The sequence below is a fragment of the Centrocercus urophasianus genome, unplaced genomic scaffold (assembly GCF_019232065.1).
Source record: "Centrocercus urophasianus isolate 14NV4802_14NV808 unplaced genomic scaffold, USGS_Curo_1.0 seq_9, whole genome shotgun sequence".
NCBI lineage: Eukaryota > Metazoa > Chordata > Aves > Galliformes > Phasianidae > Centrocercus > Centrocercus urophasianus.
Window position 1 is genome coordinate 31584282 of NW_024885532.1, and position 21772 is coordinate 31606053.

The window sequence follows — 21772 nt, forward strand, 5'->3', positions numbered from 1 at the left end:
TCATATTTAGTGAGGTTGAATCTTGACTTAAGGGCCCCATTCTGACTTGTACATCCACTTACACTAATCAGAAGGATTTCTGTTGGAGTCAATGGAAGGGCCTGTGACAAGTGTGAGAATAAAGCCCAGGCACCCCCCATTGAGTTTTTGAATGCTTACTTCTCAGTAAAAAATGTCCTTTCTCTTCTCCCGAGATTATTCCCATCTGTTTGAAATATACATTCATACCCAGCACACCCATCCTTCCCCTAATCTGTTTAGACTTTTGAGCTTTTAATTAATGGTAGTGGGCAGGGCCTTGTCTCCTGTGGTACTCTGCAGTACTATTGTTTGCCAGGTCTGCTGGGATTGCACAGCCATGAGCCTGTTTTCATTAATTTTTGAAGTAGAAGAGCTTAAGCAGCAGGATTAGGAAAAGAAAAAAGTTACTTATGTATCTGAGATATCGTGAACACTTCAAGAAGAAAATGAATGGCTGCATATCTATGTAAAAAAAAAAAAAAAAAAAAAAAAAGGGGGGGGGGATTTGGGGATTTTGTTTTTAAACATTTCTCTTTTCAGTCCATTAGGTCAAAGAAGATAAACTCTCCACAGTTGCAGTAATCACAGTGCAAGACAATCTGGGATCGGGCTGGGTTAATTCTTAGAGGTTCTCACTGCAGTGTTACAGTGGGATTAATCTAGCGTGGGCTTTTTTGGTTTGTTTTTGTTTCTCATGCACTGGGCAAGGGCACTGACATAATATTAATTAGAAATAAATCTGTCCCTTGGGGGGCTACATGCACTGCCTGCATTTTTAATGTGTCTGTAGCTTTAAGACAAATGAAGCGTATTTTTCCCCTCTCATTTTCTCAATTCCTTCCTTATTTTTGTGTAATCCTTTTGTTTTGTGTTAGAAGAACAGTTGGATAATACAAAGAATGTGTGCATACAAGCCATTTTTTCCAGTATTAGCTGAACCAGAAAACACAGAATTCTTTCAAGGGTTAAACTTATGTTTTGTTTCATTTGGGGTGAGTTACTGATTTCCTATTTTTCTCTTTAAAATAGCATAACATAAGCATTTACACAGAGATGTTGTTTCAGTTGAAAAGAAACAACAAAAAACAAAGTACAGTAATTTCCTTCTTGCTCATTTCAGACTTTTAGCCGATCTCAGAAAACTCATCACTGTTTTGCTCAGCCTGAACATCCACTTAACACTGAGTTTATTTATTTTTCTGATAAAATTGCACTGAGTGACAGCAGTAAACAAAAACTGCTATGTCCGTAGGATTTCTTTCACGTGTAAAGGTGTTGATGGCCTTTGCCTCGAGTCCGTTACGGGTGAGAACAAGAAGTATTTCTCCTAGTGAAGTCCCCACCAGCATTCTCTGGGCTCATACACAGTCTTCCAGGCTCATGAAATGGGAATGTGGTGGCTGCTTTTCCTTACCTCCACTTTTATATTAAAGAAGCACAGAATCACTTATCTTGATTTAGTAATCCAGCAAACAGTAACTCTTCCATTTTCTGATCCTGGAATGCACTGAAGTGCTCTTCTGTGCTGTAGCACACCTGACCAAGATAAAAGAAGGAATGGCAGTGTTTGCAACAACTTCTCAAGTAGTGAGCTTTCTTTCCCTATCAGCCTGCAATTGCTCTGCACCTCCCTTCACTCACATTCAGGAACTGGCACAACAATTGTTTATGGCTTTTCAAAAGCCTGCTGACTTCCTCCCATCTCCAGTCTGGGTCTAGAAGCAGGCACCGTGCTGGCTGGAGCCTTGCAATTCACTTTTTGCAATTTAGATTCCCTACTCATCATCAGGAGAACCTACCGGTTTTAAATCGTCGTAACTTTAAGTCCCATTAATTATACATGCACTGTAGTATATATATGAGGGTAGAGACACAGCTCTGGAGAGTGCTAAACAAAATAAAAAAAATGTAAGCTAAAGAGCTTCAGAAGGAAATGGGTAAACTTTGGCATAAAACTTGAGCATATTATGAGTAATATGTTGAGAAGGTTGCTCTGCGGAGTCACTGAAGTTGCTTAGAACTGACGATGGAAGATAAAAATTCCTGCACCTGCAGGCTTGCAGACACCTCAGTCTTGTAACACAACATTCAGCATGTGAGACAACATCAACACACCACAAAGCTTGGGGGCTTCTGTCAAAACAAGGGAAAGGATGGCTTGAGAGAGCTGTCACTTCCATCACTAATTCATACTGGGAGAGTCTTAGGATTTTTATTCAGTATTCTGTGCAGTATTCTGTGCTGTATGCTGCAGGCTCCAGGGGAAATGAAGGAGCCTGTCTGGTGTAAACTCTGGAGAAAAGCAGGGTGATGGTTCTGCTGCTTTGACTGGTGGGAACAGTTAGTGATGTCCCGGTGGCTCCTGCATGCTGCAGGGGGCAAGGATAGGATAGGGTCTTACTATCTTGGTCATAGCAGACAGCAGTCTCAGATGAAATGGAGCAAACAGTGGCTTCATGAGGGTCTCAGCATAGGTCAGTGATGTTGCCAAGGCTGGGAGCTGGACCAGAAGTTTAGTAATCCTAAGCAAGAAGCCCAGAAAAGCTCTAGGGTATGTTCAGAGAATAAGGAAGAAGATAGCTCTCATCTTGGAGTCCACAACTTCTACCAAAGTTTATATACCTGCAAATGCTGTGTGTTTTTTAAACGATCTTTTCTGAATAATTTTGCTACATAGTGATTGCATGTCTGGAATATTCATTCTACAAGCCAAGACCAATCCACTTTCTGAAACATTTCTTCCATAGATTCTCTCCTGGAATATAATCTGCTGGTGTTGGCTGTGACATGAGGCCCAACATAGGATCTCGCCATCTGTGCTGATACCCCTTGGGATGAGATGAATCTTATACACATTTTGTGCAAGGCTCCTAGAATATAAAATCAGATAGAATAGACGAGTACAAAGGGGTGAATGTCCCTGGTTTCCTTTCATTCAGTTCCCTGCTGTCCTGTTCTAGAAACCAACACAGCTTACCTTGAAAATGCATTGGTCCTGTACCCCTTTTCAGTTTTACAAAAATGACACCAGATGATTTGTTTCCAAGGGACTTCCTAGCCAAAAGCAGGGGGAACAAAAAGAGCAAAGAGACTCCACTCAAACTGTGTGAAGCTGCCATTATATGTGAGGACTGGGATACGATTCATCACAGAATCATAGAATCATGGAATCATAGAATCATAGAATCATAGAATCATAGAATCATAGAATGGTTTGGGTTGGAAGGGACCTCAAGGATCATTAAGTTCCAATTTGCCTAGATCAAATACTAGACCAGACTGCCCAGGGCCCAATCCAACCTGGCCTTGAAAGCCTCCAGAGATGAGGCATCCACAACATCCTTGGACAACCTGGCACCTTACCACTATCTCAATAAAAAACTCCCCCCAACATCTAATCTAAATCTCCCTTCCTTTAGTTTAAAACCATTGTCTGGAAGAGAACATTTTACCCCAACTCCCTTGATCTCACAGCTGCCCCATGCCCAAATATCTCTAAGGGTAAAACTGAATTTGCATGAATATAACCACCTCTCAGCATTACTTGTCTTTAGTTAGAAGACAGCAGTGAATGCTTTGTTGAAAGGGCATGTTAACCAAAGCACGTCATGAGTTCATGCTGAATTCACAGATGTCTTCATGTTAAAACAAAATATTATTATTAAAAAAAAAAAGGAACGTTTAATTTGTCCCTTTCAAAATCCAGTGCTTTGATTTTTCATTTTAAAATGAGCATCCATTTCCAAAGGTACTTCAAGATTATTTAAATCACATATTAAAAAGTGGAAAAGGATTAAGAAGAAAAGTGTAGAAGAATTCAATTTGTCAAAACACTTCTTAAATAGTAATTTCAGACTGACCCCAAGTCACTTTCTTCCATTAACACTTGGATTTTAAGTTGAAAGAAAAAAAGCTAAAAGTCCACTCTTTCCTTCATGGCTGCAAATATTCACACACAAAAAAAGAAGAGGGCACAATAACTTGTCTGTTCCTGTACAGCTGTGAAGCATTAAGTCATCTGGCCTCATCCTTTTGTCTCTCTCTATCCCACTCCTTTGGACTCACTGTTTAAAGAAAAATTGATATAATGTAAGGAACTGGTGAAATGTAGCAAAGCACCAGAACATAAAATTACAGAAAGTCTCTAAGTCCATCAATTTGGCCAACTCTTATTTATTAAATTTATTAAATTATTTATTAAATAAGAGTTCCACATTTATACGAGGCATGTGACCAGGTTTTGTTCTACCAGTTTTTCAAAGGACATACGTGTATTTGCATCTGCAGAAGAAGATTCGATACTTTCTCTTTTTTATCGAGTTTCATCCATTTGACTAGAGAGCAGTTAACATCCCACGTGATGGGGTTTGATGGAGGCTCAAAGTGACCTCATGCCTCCATGGCTTCTGGGTGCTATGCAGATGGATGCAGTGCACACTGTGCAATGTAACTCAACCCTCTTCCAGCCACAGTCTTGGCTTCTGTCTCATTCATCCTTTCCTCCATCTCTAGCAGAAGGCAGGGGATACATGTATGTTGAATTATGTGCTCATATTGCTCTTAATGAACAAGCAGCAACTGTGAATGAAAATGGAACTTTTAATAAATGAACAGAAGGGCTAAAATCACTGGGTAAATCATTCACAACCTGCCCTAGTGGGGAAGTGCAGTGAATGTCCTATGTTACAGAAAGAAAACACAGCTAATTTTTCCAAGCAGTGAAGTCAATGAATGCAAAACATTTTACTAACTTCAGAGGCCAGAACCTAGCCCCGAACCAGAGGGTTGACATACAGCTCTTCTCTTGTAGGTCTCAATTGTGCTTAGAACTGCTTAAAAGCCAAGAGGATTGTTTCTGTTTGGAGGGCCCCAGACTAACCCTGTACACTGGTCACTGGACAACCAGGTTATGTAGGTTATACCAGCTTCAGCTGAAAGCAGCTCTCCCACAGCCAGGTGTGGTGCACTGCTCTCAACTCAAAATTGCTCTGCCTTGATAGTGGTAGCGCCACCAAACCAGTTTGGAACAGTCACAGGATGGTCAGGGACCTCTGGAGATTAACTGGCCCAACCCCTGCCCAAGACAAGGACACAGAGCAGGGCGCTGGGGGCCACTTCCAGAAGAACACGTCAGGCCAGGTTAATTTCATAGAATCACAGAATGTCTTACGGTGGAAGTGACATTAAAGATCATCAAGATCCAGCTCTGTTATGGGTAGGGTTGCCATCCACCAGCTCAGGCTGCCCAGAGCCCCATCCAACCTGGCTTTGAGCACCTCCAGGAATGGGGCACCCACAGCTCTCTGAGCAGCTCCTGCCGGTGCCTAAGTGCCCTCTGAGCAAAGAACTTTTTCCTAACATGAAACCTAAATGCCTCCACTTTTAGTTTAAAGTCAAGCCCCCACGTTCTATCACTATCAGACTACATAAAAAGACAGCCTCCCTCCTGCTTGTAAGGGCCCTTCAAGTACTGGAAGGCTGTGATTAGGTCTCACCAGAGATGCCCCCACTGCTTGTGGCAGTGGACCGTGGCCACGAGTGGGGACTGTGACCACCCGAGTGGATGTGGGGGTGTGGGTAAAGCCCTGGAAGGTGGGCTACCAGCCCACAGAACCTCCCACAGCAAGAGGGTGAGCGGCCACGGCTCCCCTCCAGCCACCGGCGATGGGGACACGCAGCGATTGGGAAAAGGAGTCCCGAGCACCGCAGAGAGAAAAGGGACGCGAGGCTGTGCGGCACCAGGGCTTCTCTCAGCGCCCGGCGGGACGCGTGAGGCGAGAGCCGCGCAGGACCACACGGGTTAAGTTATGTAAGCCATTTGGGGAGGGGTGGACGAAAGGGGCGCTGCCGGCGTGGCTGCGGCGGCTCAGGTTGATTGAGGGCGGATGACAGCGGCCTGGCGCAGGCCCACGGCGGAGGAAAGCGGCTTAGCCCCCTCCGGGTTGCCATGGAGATAGGCGGGCGGCGGCGGGAGCGGCGGCGGCGGCGGCGGGGCTGTCAGTGAGGCTGCACCGGGCACCGGGCGGCGGCGGCGGAGAGGAGGAGGAGGAGGAGGTGAAGGAGGAGGTGGAGGAGAAGGCCGCGGCGGGGAGCGGCGGCGGCAGACATGGACTCGCACTGCGACTGTGCCGAGCCTCCGGCCGCCGAGCAGCCGTCGGGAAAGATTAACAAAACCGCCTTCAAATTGTTCAAGAGGAGGAAATCCGGGGGCACCATGCCGAGCATCTTCGGGGTGAGGAGCAAAGGTGGGGAGGGGAAGGGCGCGAGCAAGACGGGGATGGTGCGGAGCAGGACGCACGATGGCTTGGCCGACGCCGTGCTGGAGAGCGGCAAGAAGGACGACGGGGGCGGCGGGGAAGCGCGAGGGAAGGATGCTCCAAGCAGGGCGGCCGGCGGCCTCGGCAGCTCGGCCGGCGGCTCGGTGGCCAAATCGCACAGCTTCTTCTCCCTACTGAGGAAGAACGGGAGGCCGGAGAACGGCAAGGCGGCGGAGAACGCGGAGCAGCGGGCTGGCGGCAGACAAAAGAAGGGGCTGAAAGGGATCTTCAGCAGCATGCGGTGGCACAGAAAGGACAAAAACGGCAAAGAGGAGAGGGGAGAAGCCTCAGAAATCCCGTCCGGTCTTATTATGCCGGGGTCTCTGACTGCCAGCTTGGAGTGCATCAAAGAGGAGGCGCCGAAACCTTTGTCTGAAACTCCGAACGGCGCGGGAGACGCCGGTCCCGAGTCGCAGCGGGAGAAGCGCGGCGGGGACGCGTGTGGCTCGGCCGGGGAGCCCGAGGCGGGAGCTGGGGAGTCGTGGGACGGCAGAACTCCCCCCGGAGAGGACCCTGCTGCTGCTGCTGCTGGAAGGAGACTCGAGGAGCTCTGCGGTGAGCGACCGGACCCGAGCGCAGGAGAGGTTGGGACTGCGAAGGATGCGGCCATAACAGGTGACGTTCCAATAACGACTATTTCCCCTGTTGAACCTCACTGTGATAGCGGTCAAGAGACGGCAGCCGCCCCTGACCCTTCCTCTGTTGATCCACCCTCAGAGCAGTCGATTGATCGTATTTGTTTGATGTTTGCTGACGTGACTTCACTGAAAAGCTTTGACTCTCTTACAGGCTGCGGAGATATTATTGCGGACCAGGAGGAGGATGTGGGCAGCGGGAGTGGTGGCTGCGAGAAGAGCACCCCCGGGGCCAGCAAGCTGGGCGCATCCAAGAAGCACTCCACCATGGTTGCCTATCAAGGAGGAGGGGAGGAGATGGCCAGCCCGGACCAGGTGGATGATACCTACCTGCAAGAGTTCTGGGATATGCTGTCACAGACAGAAGAGACCGAAACAAGAGGAAGAGGAGGAGGTGGAGGAGGGACAAAGACAGCCGAGGAGCTGAAGGAGAACCAAGGTACTGAGGGGGCCCAGAACAGAGTGGTGGTGAAACGTGGTGGCCTCAACCAGATCCCCATTCACCTTAACAACAAAGAGGAGCAGAAGGGCAGGGAGAAGGAACAGCACGAAGGTGTCCCAAATAGTGATGAGGGCTACTGGGATTCCACCACCCCTGGTCCTGAAGAAGACAGCACTACAAGCATCCAGAAGGAGACCCTTCCCAGGGACAGCTACAGCGGGGATGCACTCTATGACCTCTATGCTGAGCCTGATGAAAACCCACCAGGAGGACCTCCAGAAGAAGAGGTCACCTGTACGCCACGCTCCAAGCCTGTGTCTCCAATAACGACCACGTGCTCACTGAAAACGCCCTCAAGCACAGTGAAGGACTCCAAAATACCCATCAGCATTAAACACCTTGCATCGCATCCTGCTAGCCATGGAACAGATACCAGTAACAGCCATCACGTTGCACACCATCACCTGGCCAAAAGTGAAATGCACAGAACAAAAATCCCTGTCTCTAAAGTACTGGTACGCCGAGTCAGTAACAGGGGCTTAGCAGGGACAACGGTGAAAGCTGCCACATACCAGGACAGTGCCAAAAAGTAATTGAAGAGCAGGTGGACATAAAGATAGACAGCAAGATCAGTATGTGAAAATCTGCATAGGAGGTCACAAACAGTGTGTTAATTTTGCATTGCCTGAAGGGGGAACCTAAAAGGCTTATCTCACTATACTATGTCGGCCTGCACTTCTGAATCTGTATGGCTGAATACAAGAAGACAACTTTTCAAGCACTTTTTTTTTTTTTTTTTTTTTTTTACGTTTGTATCTTTTTTCTGCAGCACTGAGTACTGGGGAGGTTCATTTTAACATGCCTTTGTGAAAGCAGAACTTGGATTATGAACCTAAATGAGTATCTTCCCTCATGCAAAGCAGTGCCACATGTTCTTCAAGGGAGCAAGAGTTACGAAAGGAGCGACATAAGAGGTTCCCCACTACACTTATCTCTTAATTGTTCCTGGGGAGGAGTGGGGGGAGGGTGCCTGACGCCAAAAGTAGTGTTTGGTCTGCAAGATGTTGGAGAAAAATACCAAGCAAAAAACAAACAACCTAACAGGTATTTTACCTGATGTAGGAATGAGAGCACTGCTCAGCAGCAGACTTGATTGACTTATGTGCAGTAGCTAATTAAGGAGTTAGGTGGATTTGTCCAACAGGAAAATCTATTTTTGTTTGTCTGTCTGTTTGGTTCGTTTTGATCTGCTCTAATGTAATTGGGTAACAGAGACACCTGACGTAGGTTCAGATGTTTACATCAATAGTTGTCCAATAATGCATATAATCAGGTTCAGGGAAACAATTTACTAAATGCCAATATATACACACTGTTCACATTTATACAATAACTTGCTTGCCATTTGTAAATATATACATATTTTAGCAGATTTACTCAATGATACAAATTTTTTTATAGAAAGAAATCACCTGTCTGTATTATCTAGAGTTTAAACAGAAGTTAGTTTTTATAGGTAGATAATTTTACAGTTCTAAAATGATAGAACTTTGTGTAAGTACCTTAAATTAGAGCAAAACTCTGTTTTGTATGGGCTCATGCATCCCCAGTTAAGTAAGTCTGAAGTGCTGATTTAATTCGAGTGGCACATTCCATGTCAGAGGAGAATTTCTGACAGCATTGCCATTGCAAACCTCTATTTTCAGGGGTTTAGGCAAAGTTACTCTGGGCTTAAATCTTACAGAGGAGGAACCCAGGAAAGAAACAAGTTTTTTAATTATTATTTTTTAAAATATATAAAATTAGTTTTTGACTATTTAAAGAAAGTCTGGGTTCTTGTTGCTTTTTATTTTCATTCTTAATAATAATTTTACTTAAAGAGATGAAAAGAAATATGGTAGGCTAATGGTCCATGAAATGGTCTGATGAGCTTGGATCTTATGAGAAATGTATTAATGGTCAGCATGTTTTTGAGTAGTGGCTACTGTACGTGGACACTGACAACATTTCCAAGAAATTTAATAGGGTTTTAATGTGCCTGAGGACATATTTTTATGATACACTGAAAAAGCTCCAAAAATCACTGAAGATTAAAAGCGAATATTATGTATTTACAAAATATTTTGATATGAGTATTTAATCATCAGACCACAGCTAATATAAAATATATGCTCCGGTGTATCTTACAAATAATATACATTTTAAGAATATAAGACTATATTATGCAGAGAGTCCTAAATTCACGTAACTGAAGCTAATGGGTCTGATCTTATATAGCAGTTGGTTTTACTGTTTCTTAAACTGAAAGAAAGAAAGAAAAAAAGGAAAGTAAATATACAGGATATACATTTGAAGGATATTAAGGTTACAGATAAACCATAAAAAGCCAGGAATAACATATAAGTATGTCTTATATGCGTGGTTCACTGAGGTGATGACCTTGTGGTCACAAGAGGAGAATTGGCATCTGGCTGTGCAGTCACTGCAGGACGGAACACCAAGCTGTGCCACCCCAGTGACTAGGGAGAAATTGTTCTTTTCTGCTCAGTCCCTGTTTTTGTGGTTTGAGTAAGAACCTTAATACACTTCACAGAAGATAATTTTGTATGTCTCCCTTGTAACATACATACGTGTGGTTTCTACATGCCTACTCACACAGACACGTTGTACATATGCATGCCTAGTCAGAGCCCACCTCCTCCCAGCGTGCATGCACACAGCAGACACACACCCTGCACTCTCACACCTGTGCAAACATGGCCACGCATGCACACTCCTACATGCAGACTGAGGGGATGCACCACCAATCTGTTTCACAGCACGCTGGTGATGATTGCCTGACAAAGAGGTTTGCGTTTGGCCTAACTCTGCTTATGCATTTTAGAAAGTTAAAGCTAAAATACCCTCAAAAGGTTGGATGTACAGAGCGTTGAATGTTATCCTACTGTTCAGCCCTAAGCCTAACATCCTTTTTTCTGTTCTGTTTCCATGTGACTATAAGGAGCATATCTTTCCTTGCATGACAGCTCTGCTAAAAAATCATAGTTCTCCATTATGTTTGACGGACAGATTGTACAGGGAGATTCTATAGGGTACTGGAAGTCGAGAGGGAGGGAGGATGCGGTGGGCTTGGGTAATACACAGAACTGGAAGCACTGGTTGCGGGAGTATCAGTGATGCTTCTTTGAATCACTAGAAGGTATCAGCTGCCATTTCTGCAGGACTTGTCTGTGGCAAATTATTCCTTGTATGCATTTCATTTGCGTTGTGGCGTGTATGTATCAAGAAACCGATTGACTAACAGTAGACTAGCTCCCTCGCACCTACTGACTAACAAGATCATTAAAATGCTTTGGCTGCCCTTCATTTTCTCTCTGTTTTCTGCCCTGTTTTCCCTCCTTCCCCTGCATGCTGGCTGCTCAGTGCTGACCGCCGTGCAGAGCGGGCAGCCCTGGGCTGGAGCCCAGAATGGGGTGGGAGCACATCTGTGCTCACCTGCCAGGCCAGGTGCTCTCTGGTCATTTCTGCCATGTCCCTGTGTAAGTATGTCCTGTAGATCCCTTGGTGGTTCATTTGGCTGCTTGCTGTGTACATATTTTAAGGACAATCATATCCTTAAAAGGAAAATGGGAAAGTAACTGTGGTAGGGCGTCAGTGTTTTGAACCATTGCGACACGCTGACACTGATTCAGGGTAATGGTTGTGTGAGAGAAAAATACAATGTAATGCTCGGATTAACTTTATATTTATAAAACTCACTTTTGTCTTTAAGCCATCTATGTTAATCTTCCAAAAGGTAATTGAAAATGTAATATTTACTAGGGCTTTCAATTGTCGTGGAAATATTTGTATAACTCTGCACAATGCCTGAAACAATCACTGAAAGGAAGTTCAAAGGCTTTCTTTACACCTGTATTTAGTTCCTGAAAGATCCCTGTAAAATACTGTGAGATGCCTAATAACAAACAGTTAATGGCTTGCTGGATTTAAAGGCTGAGACACACGGAGGTAGAAGTCCTGAGGCATTCTGTGGTGCTTTGCATCCTTATTTATATTACTGTGTTCAGGCATATATTTTCCCTGGCTTCAGTAGGTATCGAGGTAGAAGTGTTCTGAGTCCCAAAGATAACGTTCCCCATTCTGTAACAGTTTCAATTTCCTTAAAGAATACTTTTGTTTACTTGTTTTCTTTGTTGTTTTGTGGTCCAAGTGATGCTTTGTAATTACCAGCTTGTATGTCATTCATAAAGGATTTTATAGATCAGAACTTGGCATTAGTTCTATATACTCTTTGCACTTCCAGGTCACTGCTGATTTGTATGTTCTTAGGCTGTTTCTATATATTGTGTAGCGTTTTTAGCTATCTACTGTGATTTCAGTGGTATACATTCCTGTCCTATATATATCAGCACAAGAGATTTCCCTTTTTTAGCATGAAATGATGTTTTTGTGGACTTCTTTTGTTACAGTAGGAGTTATCTGTGCTATACGTGTGGCCTGCACCAGACATAAAGGCTCTTACGTTACCCGTAGTGCATTTTGCTCTTGCCAGTAATAGGACTCAAATCCATGTAACAGATTTCAGAAGAAATTACATGACTAGAATAAGAAACATCCATGTTCATTATTACTCCATCAATCACCAGCACTTCCTTCATCCACTGTGAACATCCTTACCATCATTCAGGGTAGTAGAGGACTGAATTTTAAAAATTACGTGCACAGATGTACACTATGAAAATTAATTCACTGATTATTTTTTAATGAATCTCTTACTAAATTATTTATCTAAGCTAAGCGAGTATTGCACCAAAGTCTTCAAAACATCTGATACAGATGGCATTTTCAGTAAGATGCTATCAGTGCTATCAGATGAGCCAAATTAACGGGCTTTGCTTAGCAAAGCAAACCCTAGTTGTTTTTTAGATCTGTAGTGCTGAACGAGCTTGCAGATCAAAGGGAGCCATTGATTCTGCTACGTGGCCATGCTCTGAGGGTTTTTTTTGCCTGCTCTAATGGACTACTTTCAGAAAAGGCTTTTCAGCAAGATAATGGTACAGACAGTTCACGGTAACAATAGCCACTTATAAGGCACATGGTTATCTAACAGTGATAGTAGGGGACTTCAGGCAAGGTGGCCTGGAAATGTATTTTCATGGTTATCGATATGAAAGGCTAAGGCTTCTGTCTCAGAAACCAATTTGACAACAATTAAAGATGTTGCAGGATTGACTCTTGGCAGAGCTTACATGTGACAGTTTCCGCAGTATTTTTTTTCTAGGTTTGGCTTTTCCCTTTTTTATTTTGATTTTGGTTTATGCTTTGTTTTTGTTTGTTTTGCTTTGTTTACATTTTCATTACGATGACACAGCCCTATTTGTCCTGGCAGAACTGCACAACGACTGACTCATCTGAGAGCTGCTGCCACTCGTCCTTTGGTAGCCTGGGACTGCTCTCTGTGCAGCATCCCTCCCTTCCACTGTGGGTTTCCCTTCTGATGGTTCACATGCTGTTTGCTGTGGGCAGAAAGCATCCAAATCTGTCGCACTGATTGCTTTCAGAGGTAGCTGATTTTTAGTCTGACTCATGGAAATTTTTTAGATCGTCTTTAGTTCACATCTTGTCTTCTATGTGGGCATCTTGGTTGGAATGGTCAGTGTTGATTTGGTGTTTTCTAAGTCCATTACTTGTAAAGGGAAACAGAAGAACTTGCCTTATGCAAAGGGATATGCCATATGCAAAGAGCTATAACCACTCAAGCCACAACCTGGGGGCCTTTACTCCTGCAAAAGCAAATTGTTAAATCTCTTCCTACCTTGGGGAGCTTCTCCATCCAAGCTTATTGCCTAGGAACACCTTCTCCAACCCCCGCCCCCCATCTCTTGTTCTCACTCAACTATACTGCACTTGGTTGGGAAATGGAGATTTTTACCCTACCCCTCCATCACTCAAAAGGAGGAGCTGCTGCCAATGTTGTTTTCAAAAGGGCTTTACTCCTTGTATGGAAAAAACGAATTTGCCTTCAGAACAAGCAGCACAGATACTTAAAATGTGCTGTGTGATCTCATACATGTGGGTGAGGATGCTGAGTGATATTTTGCAGAGTGGCACATATCCTTCCACTTCTCTGTTGTGCGCAATTTATCAAATCTAGCAGGGAAGCATGTCACACATGTGGAAAAGCCTGGAGGCTGTTTGTTATGGAGGCAGTTCCGAGATATTTTTATCTTTGCTAGAGCTGCTTTTCTTTTTTCCTTTCTATATATGTTTAAATAAATAGACCCAAAGGTGTACTGGAGAGGGGAAAAGGTTCTATACTTCACAGAGCAAGTGAAAACGGTTCTGTTAACAATTCTAACAGCAGTGGCTAAAGGAAGATTGCTTTGCCTGTAATATCACATCCAAGTGATGCTCTGAGGTAGAAGCTAATGCAGGTATGGCCACAGAGCCAGAAAAGCAGCCTCTGCCAACACAGTCTGACGATCTATTTCTAAGCCAAGCTAAGTTCTGCTGTGGCAAAGCTTCCACTGACTCCAATAGGAGCTGGAGAAGGTTCTTAATCTCTTAATCTTGAAGGAAACAGGAAGTGTTTCTTAAATAAGTCTTCCCTTTTTTAGAAGATAAACATTATTTGGGTGATTGTGCAGTCTTTAATATTAGTGTAGTTATACTTCCACTGATTTGAATGCAAAACATGTCTTTCTATTGTTTTTCTGTTATAACAAGCAGCCACTTCTGTACGGCCAGTGCTCAGCATGTTTAAATTGCAGTTAACACAATCATTGTCTTCCTTAATTTAACTTCTGATGGCAAAAACAGGACCAGATCCTTTCCAGAGCATTAAAATCCCTGCTTATGATGTCTTTGCTCTTGTTTGATATTTTTTTTTTAATATGGTAACTGATTATGCCTCCTTTAATTGTTTCATAGCAACATCTTAGATTTGTTTTAAGGAAAGCAATGCCTGCAGATTGAATGGCAAGAACTTGAACAGATTTTTATTGTTTTGGATGATATTGCATCAAAACAGTTGCTATTTCAGTATCAGGTTGCTTCCACGGGCTCTTTTTGCAGAGGCACTGGAATCTTTGAACATAATATGCTCATAAAAGAACATTGGCTACCTCTGCTTTGAATTAAGCCTGACTTATAGTGTAAAAGCTATGCATCTGGTGATGTTTCTCAGTTCGTGGCAGCAAACCCAAGGGTCTGGCCCAGCCCACCTGTACCCCATGGGCTGGGGGAGCAAGGCACTTAGCTTAGATACTTCCACAGCCTCTGTAGCCCATGACCACTGCATGGTATGTTTGGTTCTCATTTCATCAGGGATGTGCAAAGATCTGTGCCCTGGCAGGGTGGTGGGGGCTGCCCTCATGGCCAAGGACAAGCTGTGGAGGGAGTGTAGTGGGATAAGACAGCCCCAAATTCTAGGTGGGGGGCACGCACCTTTCTGCAGCACCTGATGTTACCCTGCTTTCCAAAAGAGAAAGCATGATTAAAGCTGTTGCCTTCATGTAAAGTTGAAGTAAATGCTCTGCTGTGAGATGGCAAGCAACAGCTCTGCCCACCAGTGTTCCCACTGAAATAAGTGGCCCTGTTAGCAGCGTTGGTTGGTATTAAGGCTGAGCAGAGATCCCATAGTTTAGCCCCATCCGAATTTTCCTTGCTATGTTTGTCAGCAATCTGTCTCAGAAAAGCTCTGGTGTTGTGGCTTGTGGCTCTGTTGAAAGGGAGAAGGAGATATGGAGGTGTTTGGTGGAAAACATAGGTTCAGGAAGTCCAGGAAATAGAGAAGTTCCTCAGTCTGTTATCACAGCTCAGCTCTGCTTAAATATCATGGTGTGCCTGAGGAAAACGTAGCAGGGACTGCTCCACGCTGCATCTGACAAACTGATGCTCGCGGGGCTTCCTACGTGCTGAAAGGGACAGATGTGTCCTGTTAGAAGTCACTTCATCTGTTTTTACTGGATGTGTTATAGCTGACAAATCATTGCTTATTACAATTTTCCCCTGTGTTTTTTGTCGACCACCCCCAGCAAGGCAGCATGTGACCGATTCAAGATAATGAGTGAGGAAAGCCAGACCTCCCTGCTCTTACCTAAACGGTTTGCCAATGATCTGACTAGGCTGTGCACCAGCTTCTTCAGAGTGAAAGATCAGAACACTCCAGGGGGTGGTTCTGTACCAGATTGTTAGGCGTATCTTCTCCTTTCCACCTCTGCAAACTTTGATGAATACGTGTCTCCTTAAATCACTCTATTCTTAACATGTGGAAAACGTAACCGATAGCAATAGATGACTTTTTTCCCTGGCAACTCACGAGGATATATTAATCAATGTTTGTTTTATTTTTAATTCTGTAAATATTTATTTTGCTACTCTGCGTATTTATTGGCACTGGTTCTGGTGTTTGCTTATGTGTCATTGTAAATGTTGATGGTTTCAGTAGTCTTGCTTCTAATGAATGTAAGGAACTCAGACTAACTGCACTTTTTTTCCATTCAAAAATCTTACAGTGAAAAACATTCCCACTGTCATATTACGTGTTATAATGAATACAGTTAATAAAATCGGTTGTCACTTTTCACTGATGAATGTGGAGGTTACTTTTTGATGTTTGAATTAAAGATAGAGTCGATCTACTCAGTGCAGTGGAAAATATGAGGCTTTTGAAAGCAAGAATCAGGGAATGATGTCCCCAGAATAGCACAAAGTACATGCACATGTATGCAGTTCCATTTTAATGTAGAAATGCCTGTAGCAGTTTTACTAATAGCATCACAAAATAACTAGATTGAATTTGCTACTAAGGGGAGGGCTTTCACAAATCTGAGTGAGGTTTGGTCTTCCAGTTCTTCTGTTTCGTCAGCATGTTTTTATTTTGTTAGGTTTTGTTTGCTTTGCTTTTAAGTCACTAAGACAATGGAAATGGACTGGGTTTTGTTCTATTTTTCAAATCACCTTTGCTTCCTGCTTCTCCTGGTCAGGAAGCCAGCAGGGAAGCTGGTTCTCTTGGCATGCATCAACTCTGGAGCCACAGTTCTGGCATGACAACTAGAAAACACTACTGCCACTGAAAGCTTTATTTCTTGCCTTTAAACCTGGGGCTTGACTACTATGAATGTGAAGTGATATTTTTTAGAATTCTGATTTGCAACTTTCTCTACATTTCATGCGTTTCAAAGATACATTTTGCACTTGCATCAGTTTGGTTGCAACCTTTGCATTTATTTTCTTCATTGAGCTGAGTTTCAAAAAGCCTCCCCCATGCTACTACTTGTCTATTTAGATACTGAACCTGACAGAATAAGAACTGAAATAAAATCTGTTCAAACATTTTTGAGGAGCAACAAAACAAAAGGTATGAGAAAGCTCATTATGCAAGCAAGGAGCAGGACATGGTGACACGGTATACATTGATCCTATGTTTGTACAAGCATAACATTTCTTTCCAGTAGCTGGAATGAGACTGAAAAAAGGTTTTCCCCATGATTTAATGCATAAGCAATTTTACATTCAGGCCTTCTTGGCCTATGTTCCCTGTTGCATTTTTGTGTTTTACCGTACACATCTGGAAGTAAAAGAGTTGTTGAATAATTATTCCCTGCTGCAGAAGATTGCCTGGTGATTGCATTGCTTGTGTCCAAGCACAGCTACTGGGTTCTTGAGGGGCAAAGGTGTTGCAATGAAGTGTAGAGCAAATGTACAGCAACCATATGAATCTTGGAAACTGCAGATGTGTGATGCGGCTGTTCTGTGAAACCAGGCTACAGTAGGTGGCAGATCTGTTGTGACAGAAAAAAATTGAGAAAAGTGACAAAAACTCCTTTCTGAAATTAAGATGCTGAGTTTCTGTTATTCAGCTAACGGTCCCTGCCCACCTGAAACCCAGGTCAATCCCAATAGCACACCTCTGTGATATTCGTGGCCATTTATTAAAAAAGTGGAATCCCCAAAATGTTTGCAACTGAAATAATGGCTTGGAAATCTCCCTCTGGCCATTCGCTGAAGTTGAATGCTCCATTCTGCTAAGTTATCAAGTGAGAGAACATTCTTGACTCCTAATAATTGGTAAGGAATACTGACCAGGCAACTGACTCTGAGTGCCTATTAGTCTCATTTTAAATAATCTCCCATGAATCATGGTATTTTTCCCTTCTGAAGTGATCATACAGAAATTATTTTCTAGGAGCTCACACTGAGCATAGGCCTGCTCCTACCTACCACATTGCACATCTGCTTCCAATTAAAATCATTCCACAGCACCCCAAGGGGGATGTGGAAGAGAGGCTCAAACGTTTCTGCAAGGGGTTATTTCAGCAGCCATGGCTGCTGCTGTGGCAGATGAGGAGTAAGAACCTGCTTCATCTTTAACGACATGTCACCTTTTACTCTGTGAAGACCCAGAGCACTTGGCTGAGGTGCTCAGATCCTGGGAACAGGAGGTCTCTTGTTCTGACTAATGAGGAGGACTCATCCTTGAATGCTGCGTGTATTCTTCTAGCTTAAGAAGAATGATTGTTTTAAAAGATAAGACAGAAATGGAACCACTAGATACCATTTTAAATAGAACAAGACGAGTGCAAGGAGGAAAAGATTGGAGCCTGTTGAAGTATATCTCCTGCTGCTACTCCAAAGACTAACGGTCTGTGCTGATAACAACCTGTGCACTGTGGTGAGAGTCAGGGACGGGCCCTTCTTCCAGCTGTTGGTGTCATTTGGAATTCATAGGCCACTTGGACAGAGGAGTGAATTCAGATCTGAGTGAAGATCTAAGTTGAAGCCCCAAATAAGCAGAATTTGACTGGTTACAGGTGCAGAAAGCATCGTAGAGGTGTGCAGTGATGGGAGATGTTGAGGCAGCTAAACTCAGGGCAGCCAGGAGTCATGTTGTCAGAGATGTTCTTGCCTGCTTCATGGGGTGGTGGTTCCTTGAGGTTTCTTTGTGTATCAGAGTGCTTCAGGAAGTAAATGAAGACATATACTTCACTTTCACATCTGTAATGTGGGATAGAGGCACTTTTCTATCTCACAGGAATACTAAGGGCAGAGTTTATGCTGTTCAGGCTGTAATACAGATGCTGGAGTAGTGAAGGCATTACAGATACTGTGCTATATCAGACAGTGGAACTGGTGGGATATTTACATGGTCTTCTCCAGCCACAAGCTACAAGAGCATGGGAACAAGCTGTGCTGAGCTCCTTGCTCAGGGCTGAGAGCAGGCAGGCCAATCTGTAGAAACAAGCAAACAGTATATTAAGGACAGAAATTACACCAAATCTATGTGCAATATAAAGCATATCTTTTTCATTCCTGCCCTGCTACATTTGATCACCTGTAAAGATGAAAACATAACCAAATTTTGCAATAAAATAGTTTTGAATGAACACAGTCAATGTGTCTCGGTAAAAAATCTGACCTTGATTATGTCTGCGAAGATACAGATTAAAACCTAAAGTAAGCGCAGAAAACATGTATTCTGTTAAAAAAAATCAAAGCATCAAAAAATATAGTAATAATGAAAATCAGATGGTTTGTTTGAGTATTACTTTAAAACAATGACATTCAGGAATCTAGTCAATCTTGGTGTATTGTTATAGTAGGAATATATTGGACCTACCTCTGTATTTCTCTCAGTTTCTACCCTTCACGTTCTGCTCTAATGGTGGTTTTTTCTACTGACAGATAACAAGTCACACAGAAGTGTAGCACTTACAGTGAAGAAATTAGTCCTGCCATTCTTCTGTTTATAAACATCATTTTTTCCCTGTGATAACAAATTTAACTTTTCATCTTTCTAATTAAACCAAATCCAGTCATTATCATGCCACATTTAGCACCTGATTTTGCAGTCACTGCATCTGAACAGGTTTATTCAAATCAGTAAGAAAGGCTCCTATGCAACAAATGCAAGAGGGATGCAGCGCTGCCTATTGCTTTCTCAGAAGCCTAGAATATTTACGTCTGTGATCACTGCATGATGTTGAACTTGCCTGTTGTTGCTCTTTTTTTTTTTTCTTTCCCCCATAGGTTCTGACAGAAAATCCCATCAGTGTGCAAGTTATATATAAAAACACTTGGACCAGATTACATGGTTAAGTTGACTTGTCTGTGCTGAATCCTAATTCTCTCTCAAGATGTAACATGTATTCAGACCGATTTAAAATAAATGACTGTATCAGAAAACAAAACAGACATCAGAGCACAAGCACAAAGGCAAATGTCAGCTCCTGGCTCTGAAACAACCGGGATTCTCAGTCTGAGCCATGAAACCTTACATTTCTGCCTGAGCTCAGGCAAACACTCAACACTATTTATAGCACAGCCTTTTACTACCCTTCTGTTAGAATGGGCTTCATCGGAGGATTTACATGACTAACCAAAAGCAAAAGCCTTTTGTACTTTGTTTCCATAAGAGAAGACCAATGTGAAGCTGGTGTTCACTGGGCTGAACAGCAGAAACTATCAGTTACTAGAAAACCAATTACTAATTCAAAGGCATCTGTTACCATGGCATAGGTCTCCTCTTCCTTCTCCATGCCCCAGATTTAAGATCAGTGATGGGAGCTTAGGGAAAATTCAAAGAGAACAGTTCTTACCATTCTGTAAGATAAAATGCATAGTCAAGGAAGACTGCATGGTTTCGCAGTAACTAAGGCGTAAAGGGTAAAGACCTCGGAGATGGCTCTGAACCAATAAACAGCACAAAAGACTCCTATTAGTAAATCAAGAGCCCAATGTGCTCTGGTTTCTCCTTTGTATCTCCCTTTGGGCCACAAAGTTACTGTTCATGCCAAGGACAACAACTGGCGCAAGGTGATTATTTTAGATTCTGCTACATACCCTGAAGTCCCATGAAAATGAAAACCAACCCTCCCTTCACCCTCTGTTCCAGTTTCCACAGGCTGGGCAGGCCTACCAGCTAGTCCTTATCCTTTCGTCTTGCAGTGCCAGCTGCAAGCAGACTTTCCCTAGAGAAGCCACACTTTCACAGAACCGTGCCTCTTCCTGCCTTCCAGATGGCAGCAAGCTTTTTAACAAGTTCCCCAATTTCTCTTTCCCCACTGGGACTTCATTTCAGTGTTACCTTGTCACCTCTGTTTCTCTCCAGTTGGATGATGTGCAGGAGCATGTCATGTAATGTTTCCTTCAGGGGCTGCTGACCTGTAGTTCCCATGGCAGTTTCAGACTTCCCCGTGGAGAAGTGCAGCAAGCAGTGGTGATGGCTGATGCCCTGATGGACCAGGAGCAGACCTGGCTGCCAAGCAGAAGTTAGGATCACTTTGTTGAGGTTTGCAGGCTGCTTGTTGCCTTGTCATGATCTGCATCACTTAACTGACTCTTCTCATCCCTAGAGCTTTTCCACAGGGCTTCATGAGGCTTCCCAGCACTGTTATGGGGCTGTTTGACATGGCTGGGAAGAAGGAGAAAAGCTGGAGAATGGCAGAGGACTGCAGTCAGGTTGTGACAGTCTTTTGCAGATGTCCTCTGTGATCTTTCACACAAAACTCCATCTCTTTGCTTTTTCCACCTCTAAAATGAAGCTGATGGTGATCCTGTTGCAGGAGAAGCTTTGCAAAACTAAATACTTCAGATTTTACCCCACTGTCTGTAAAGTGATGTGAGATATGGGTAGGGGCATAGTGCAATAACAGCATTTTCTCATCTGCCAGCCTTCCCAGATTCACCAAGGGTGAATCAGGCTATAACCTGATTAAGAAAGGGGATGAAAAACTCATTTCCTTTCTTTTTTCTTTTTTCTTTTTTTTTGGTCATAGGATGACAGTTCTAAGTCCCCAGCATGACGATGTAGCCATAGAGAAGCCATTGAGTTGCCTTTTCCTCTACCCGACTGTAATACTGTTGCTCTCAGGGCTCCCAAAGTAGCCTTCCAGCTTCCTCCTTGCTTTGCTGGAGGGGAATGGGAGAAGAAGGCTGTTGAGGGAAATTGGCAACATCATGGAGAAGAGTTAGAGGGGTGTTCCAGTTCTTCCACAGTTGAAGTGAGAAGATGCTGCTAGTATGCCTTAAGCCCTTTGAGACATCTGTCAGACCCGGCTACAGATGCTCTTGACACCAGATGGCATTTCTGCTGGGTCCTGCCTACTACTGCAGACTCTCTACTTTTCTGAAATCAGATGAAAAACATTGGACTAGGAAGTAATGCCAGTCACAGAAGGATATTTTACTTCCTCCCTCACTTCCGCTTTTTGACTTAGAACAGCAGCAAGTTATTCATTTCTCCCACTATGCAGTCAGAAAGCAGCTATCATTGACATCCGTCTGATAAGCCAGGTATTAAGCCTCAGAAAGTGACTCAGTGATCTCCGAGGAGACTCCACAACTTCTTTGGGCAA

General features: G+C 43.5%; 1 protein-coding gene across 1 annotated transcript; it reads left to right on the forward strand.

The window, feature by feature from the left end:
* Positions 1-6127: 6127 nt before the first annotated feature.
* AMER2 (APC membrane recruitment protein 2) lies at positions 6128-8252 on the forward strand. Its single transcript, XM_042839123.1, has 2 exons — positions 6128-6953; positions 7128-8252. The coding sequence occupies exons 1-2, from the start codon at positions 6128-6130 to the stop codon at positions 8006-8008; spliced, it is 1707 nt and encodes a 568-aa protein (XP_042695057.1). The 3' UTR covers positions 8009-8252.
* Positions 8253-21772: the final 13520 nt, after the last annotated feature.

Excerpts from the sequence above, each read along its gene's own strand:
- AMER2 (XM_042839123.1), top strand. The coding sequence starts at position 6,128 with ATGGACTCGCACTGCGACTGTGCCGAGCCTCCGGCCGCCGAGCAGCCG. Across the intron at positions 6,954-7,127 it reads GAAGGATGCGGCCATAACAG|GCTGCGGAGATATTATTGCG; the intron begins GTGACGTTCCAA and ends ACTCTCTTACAG.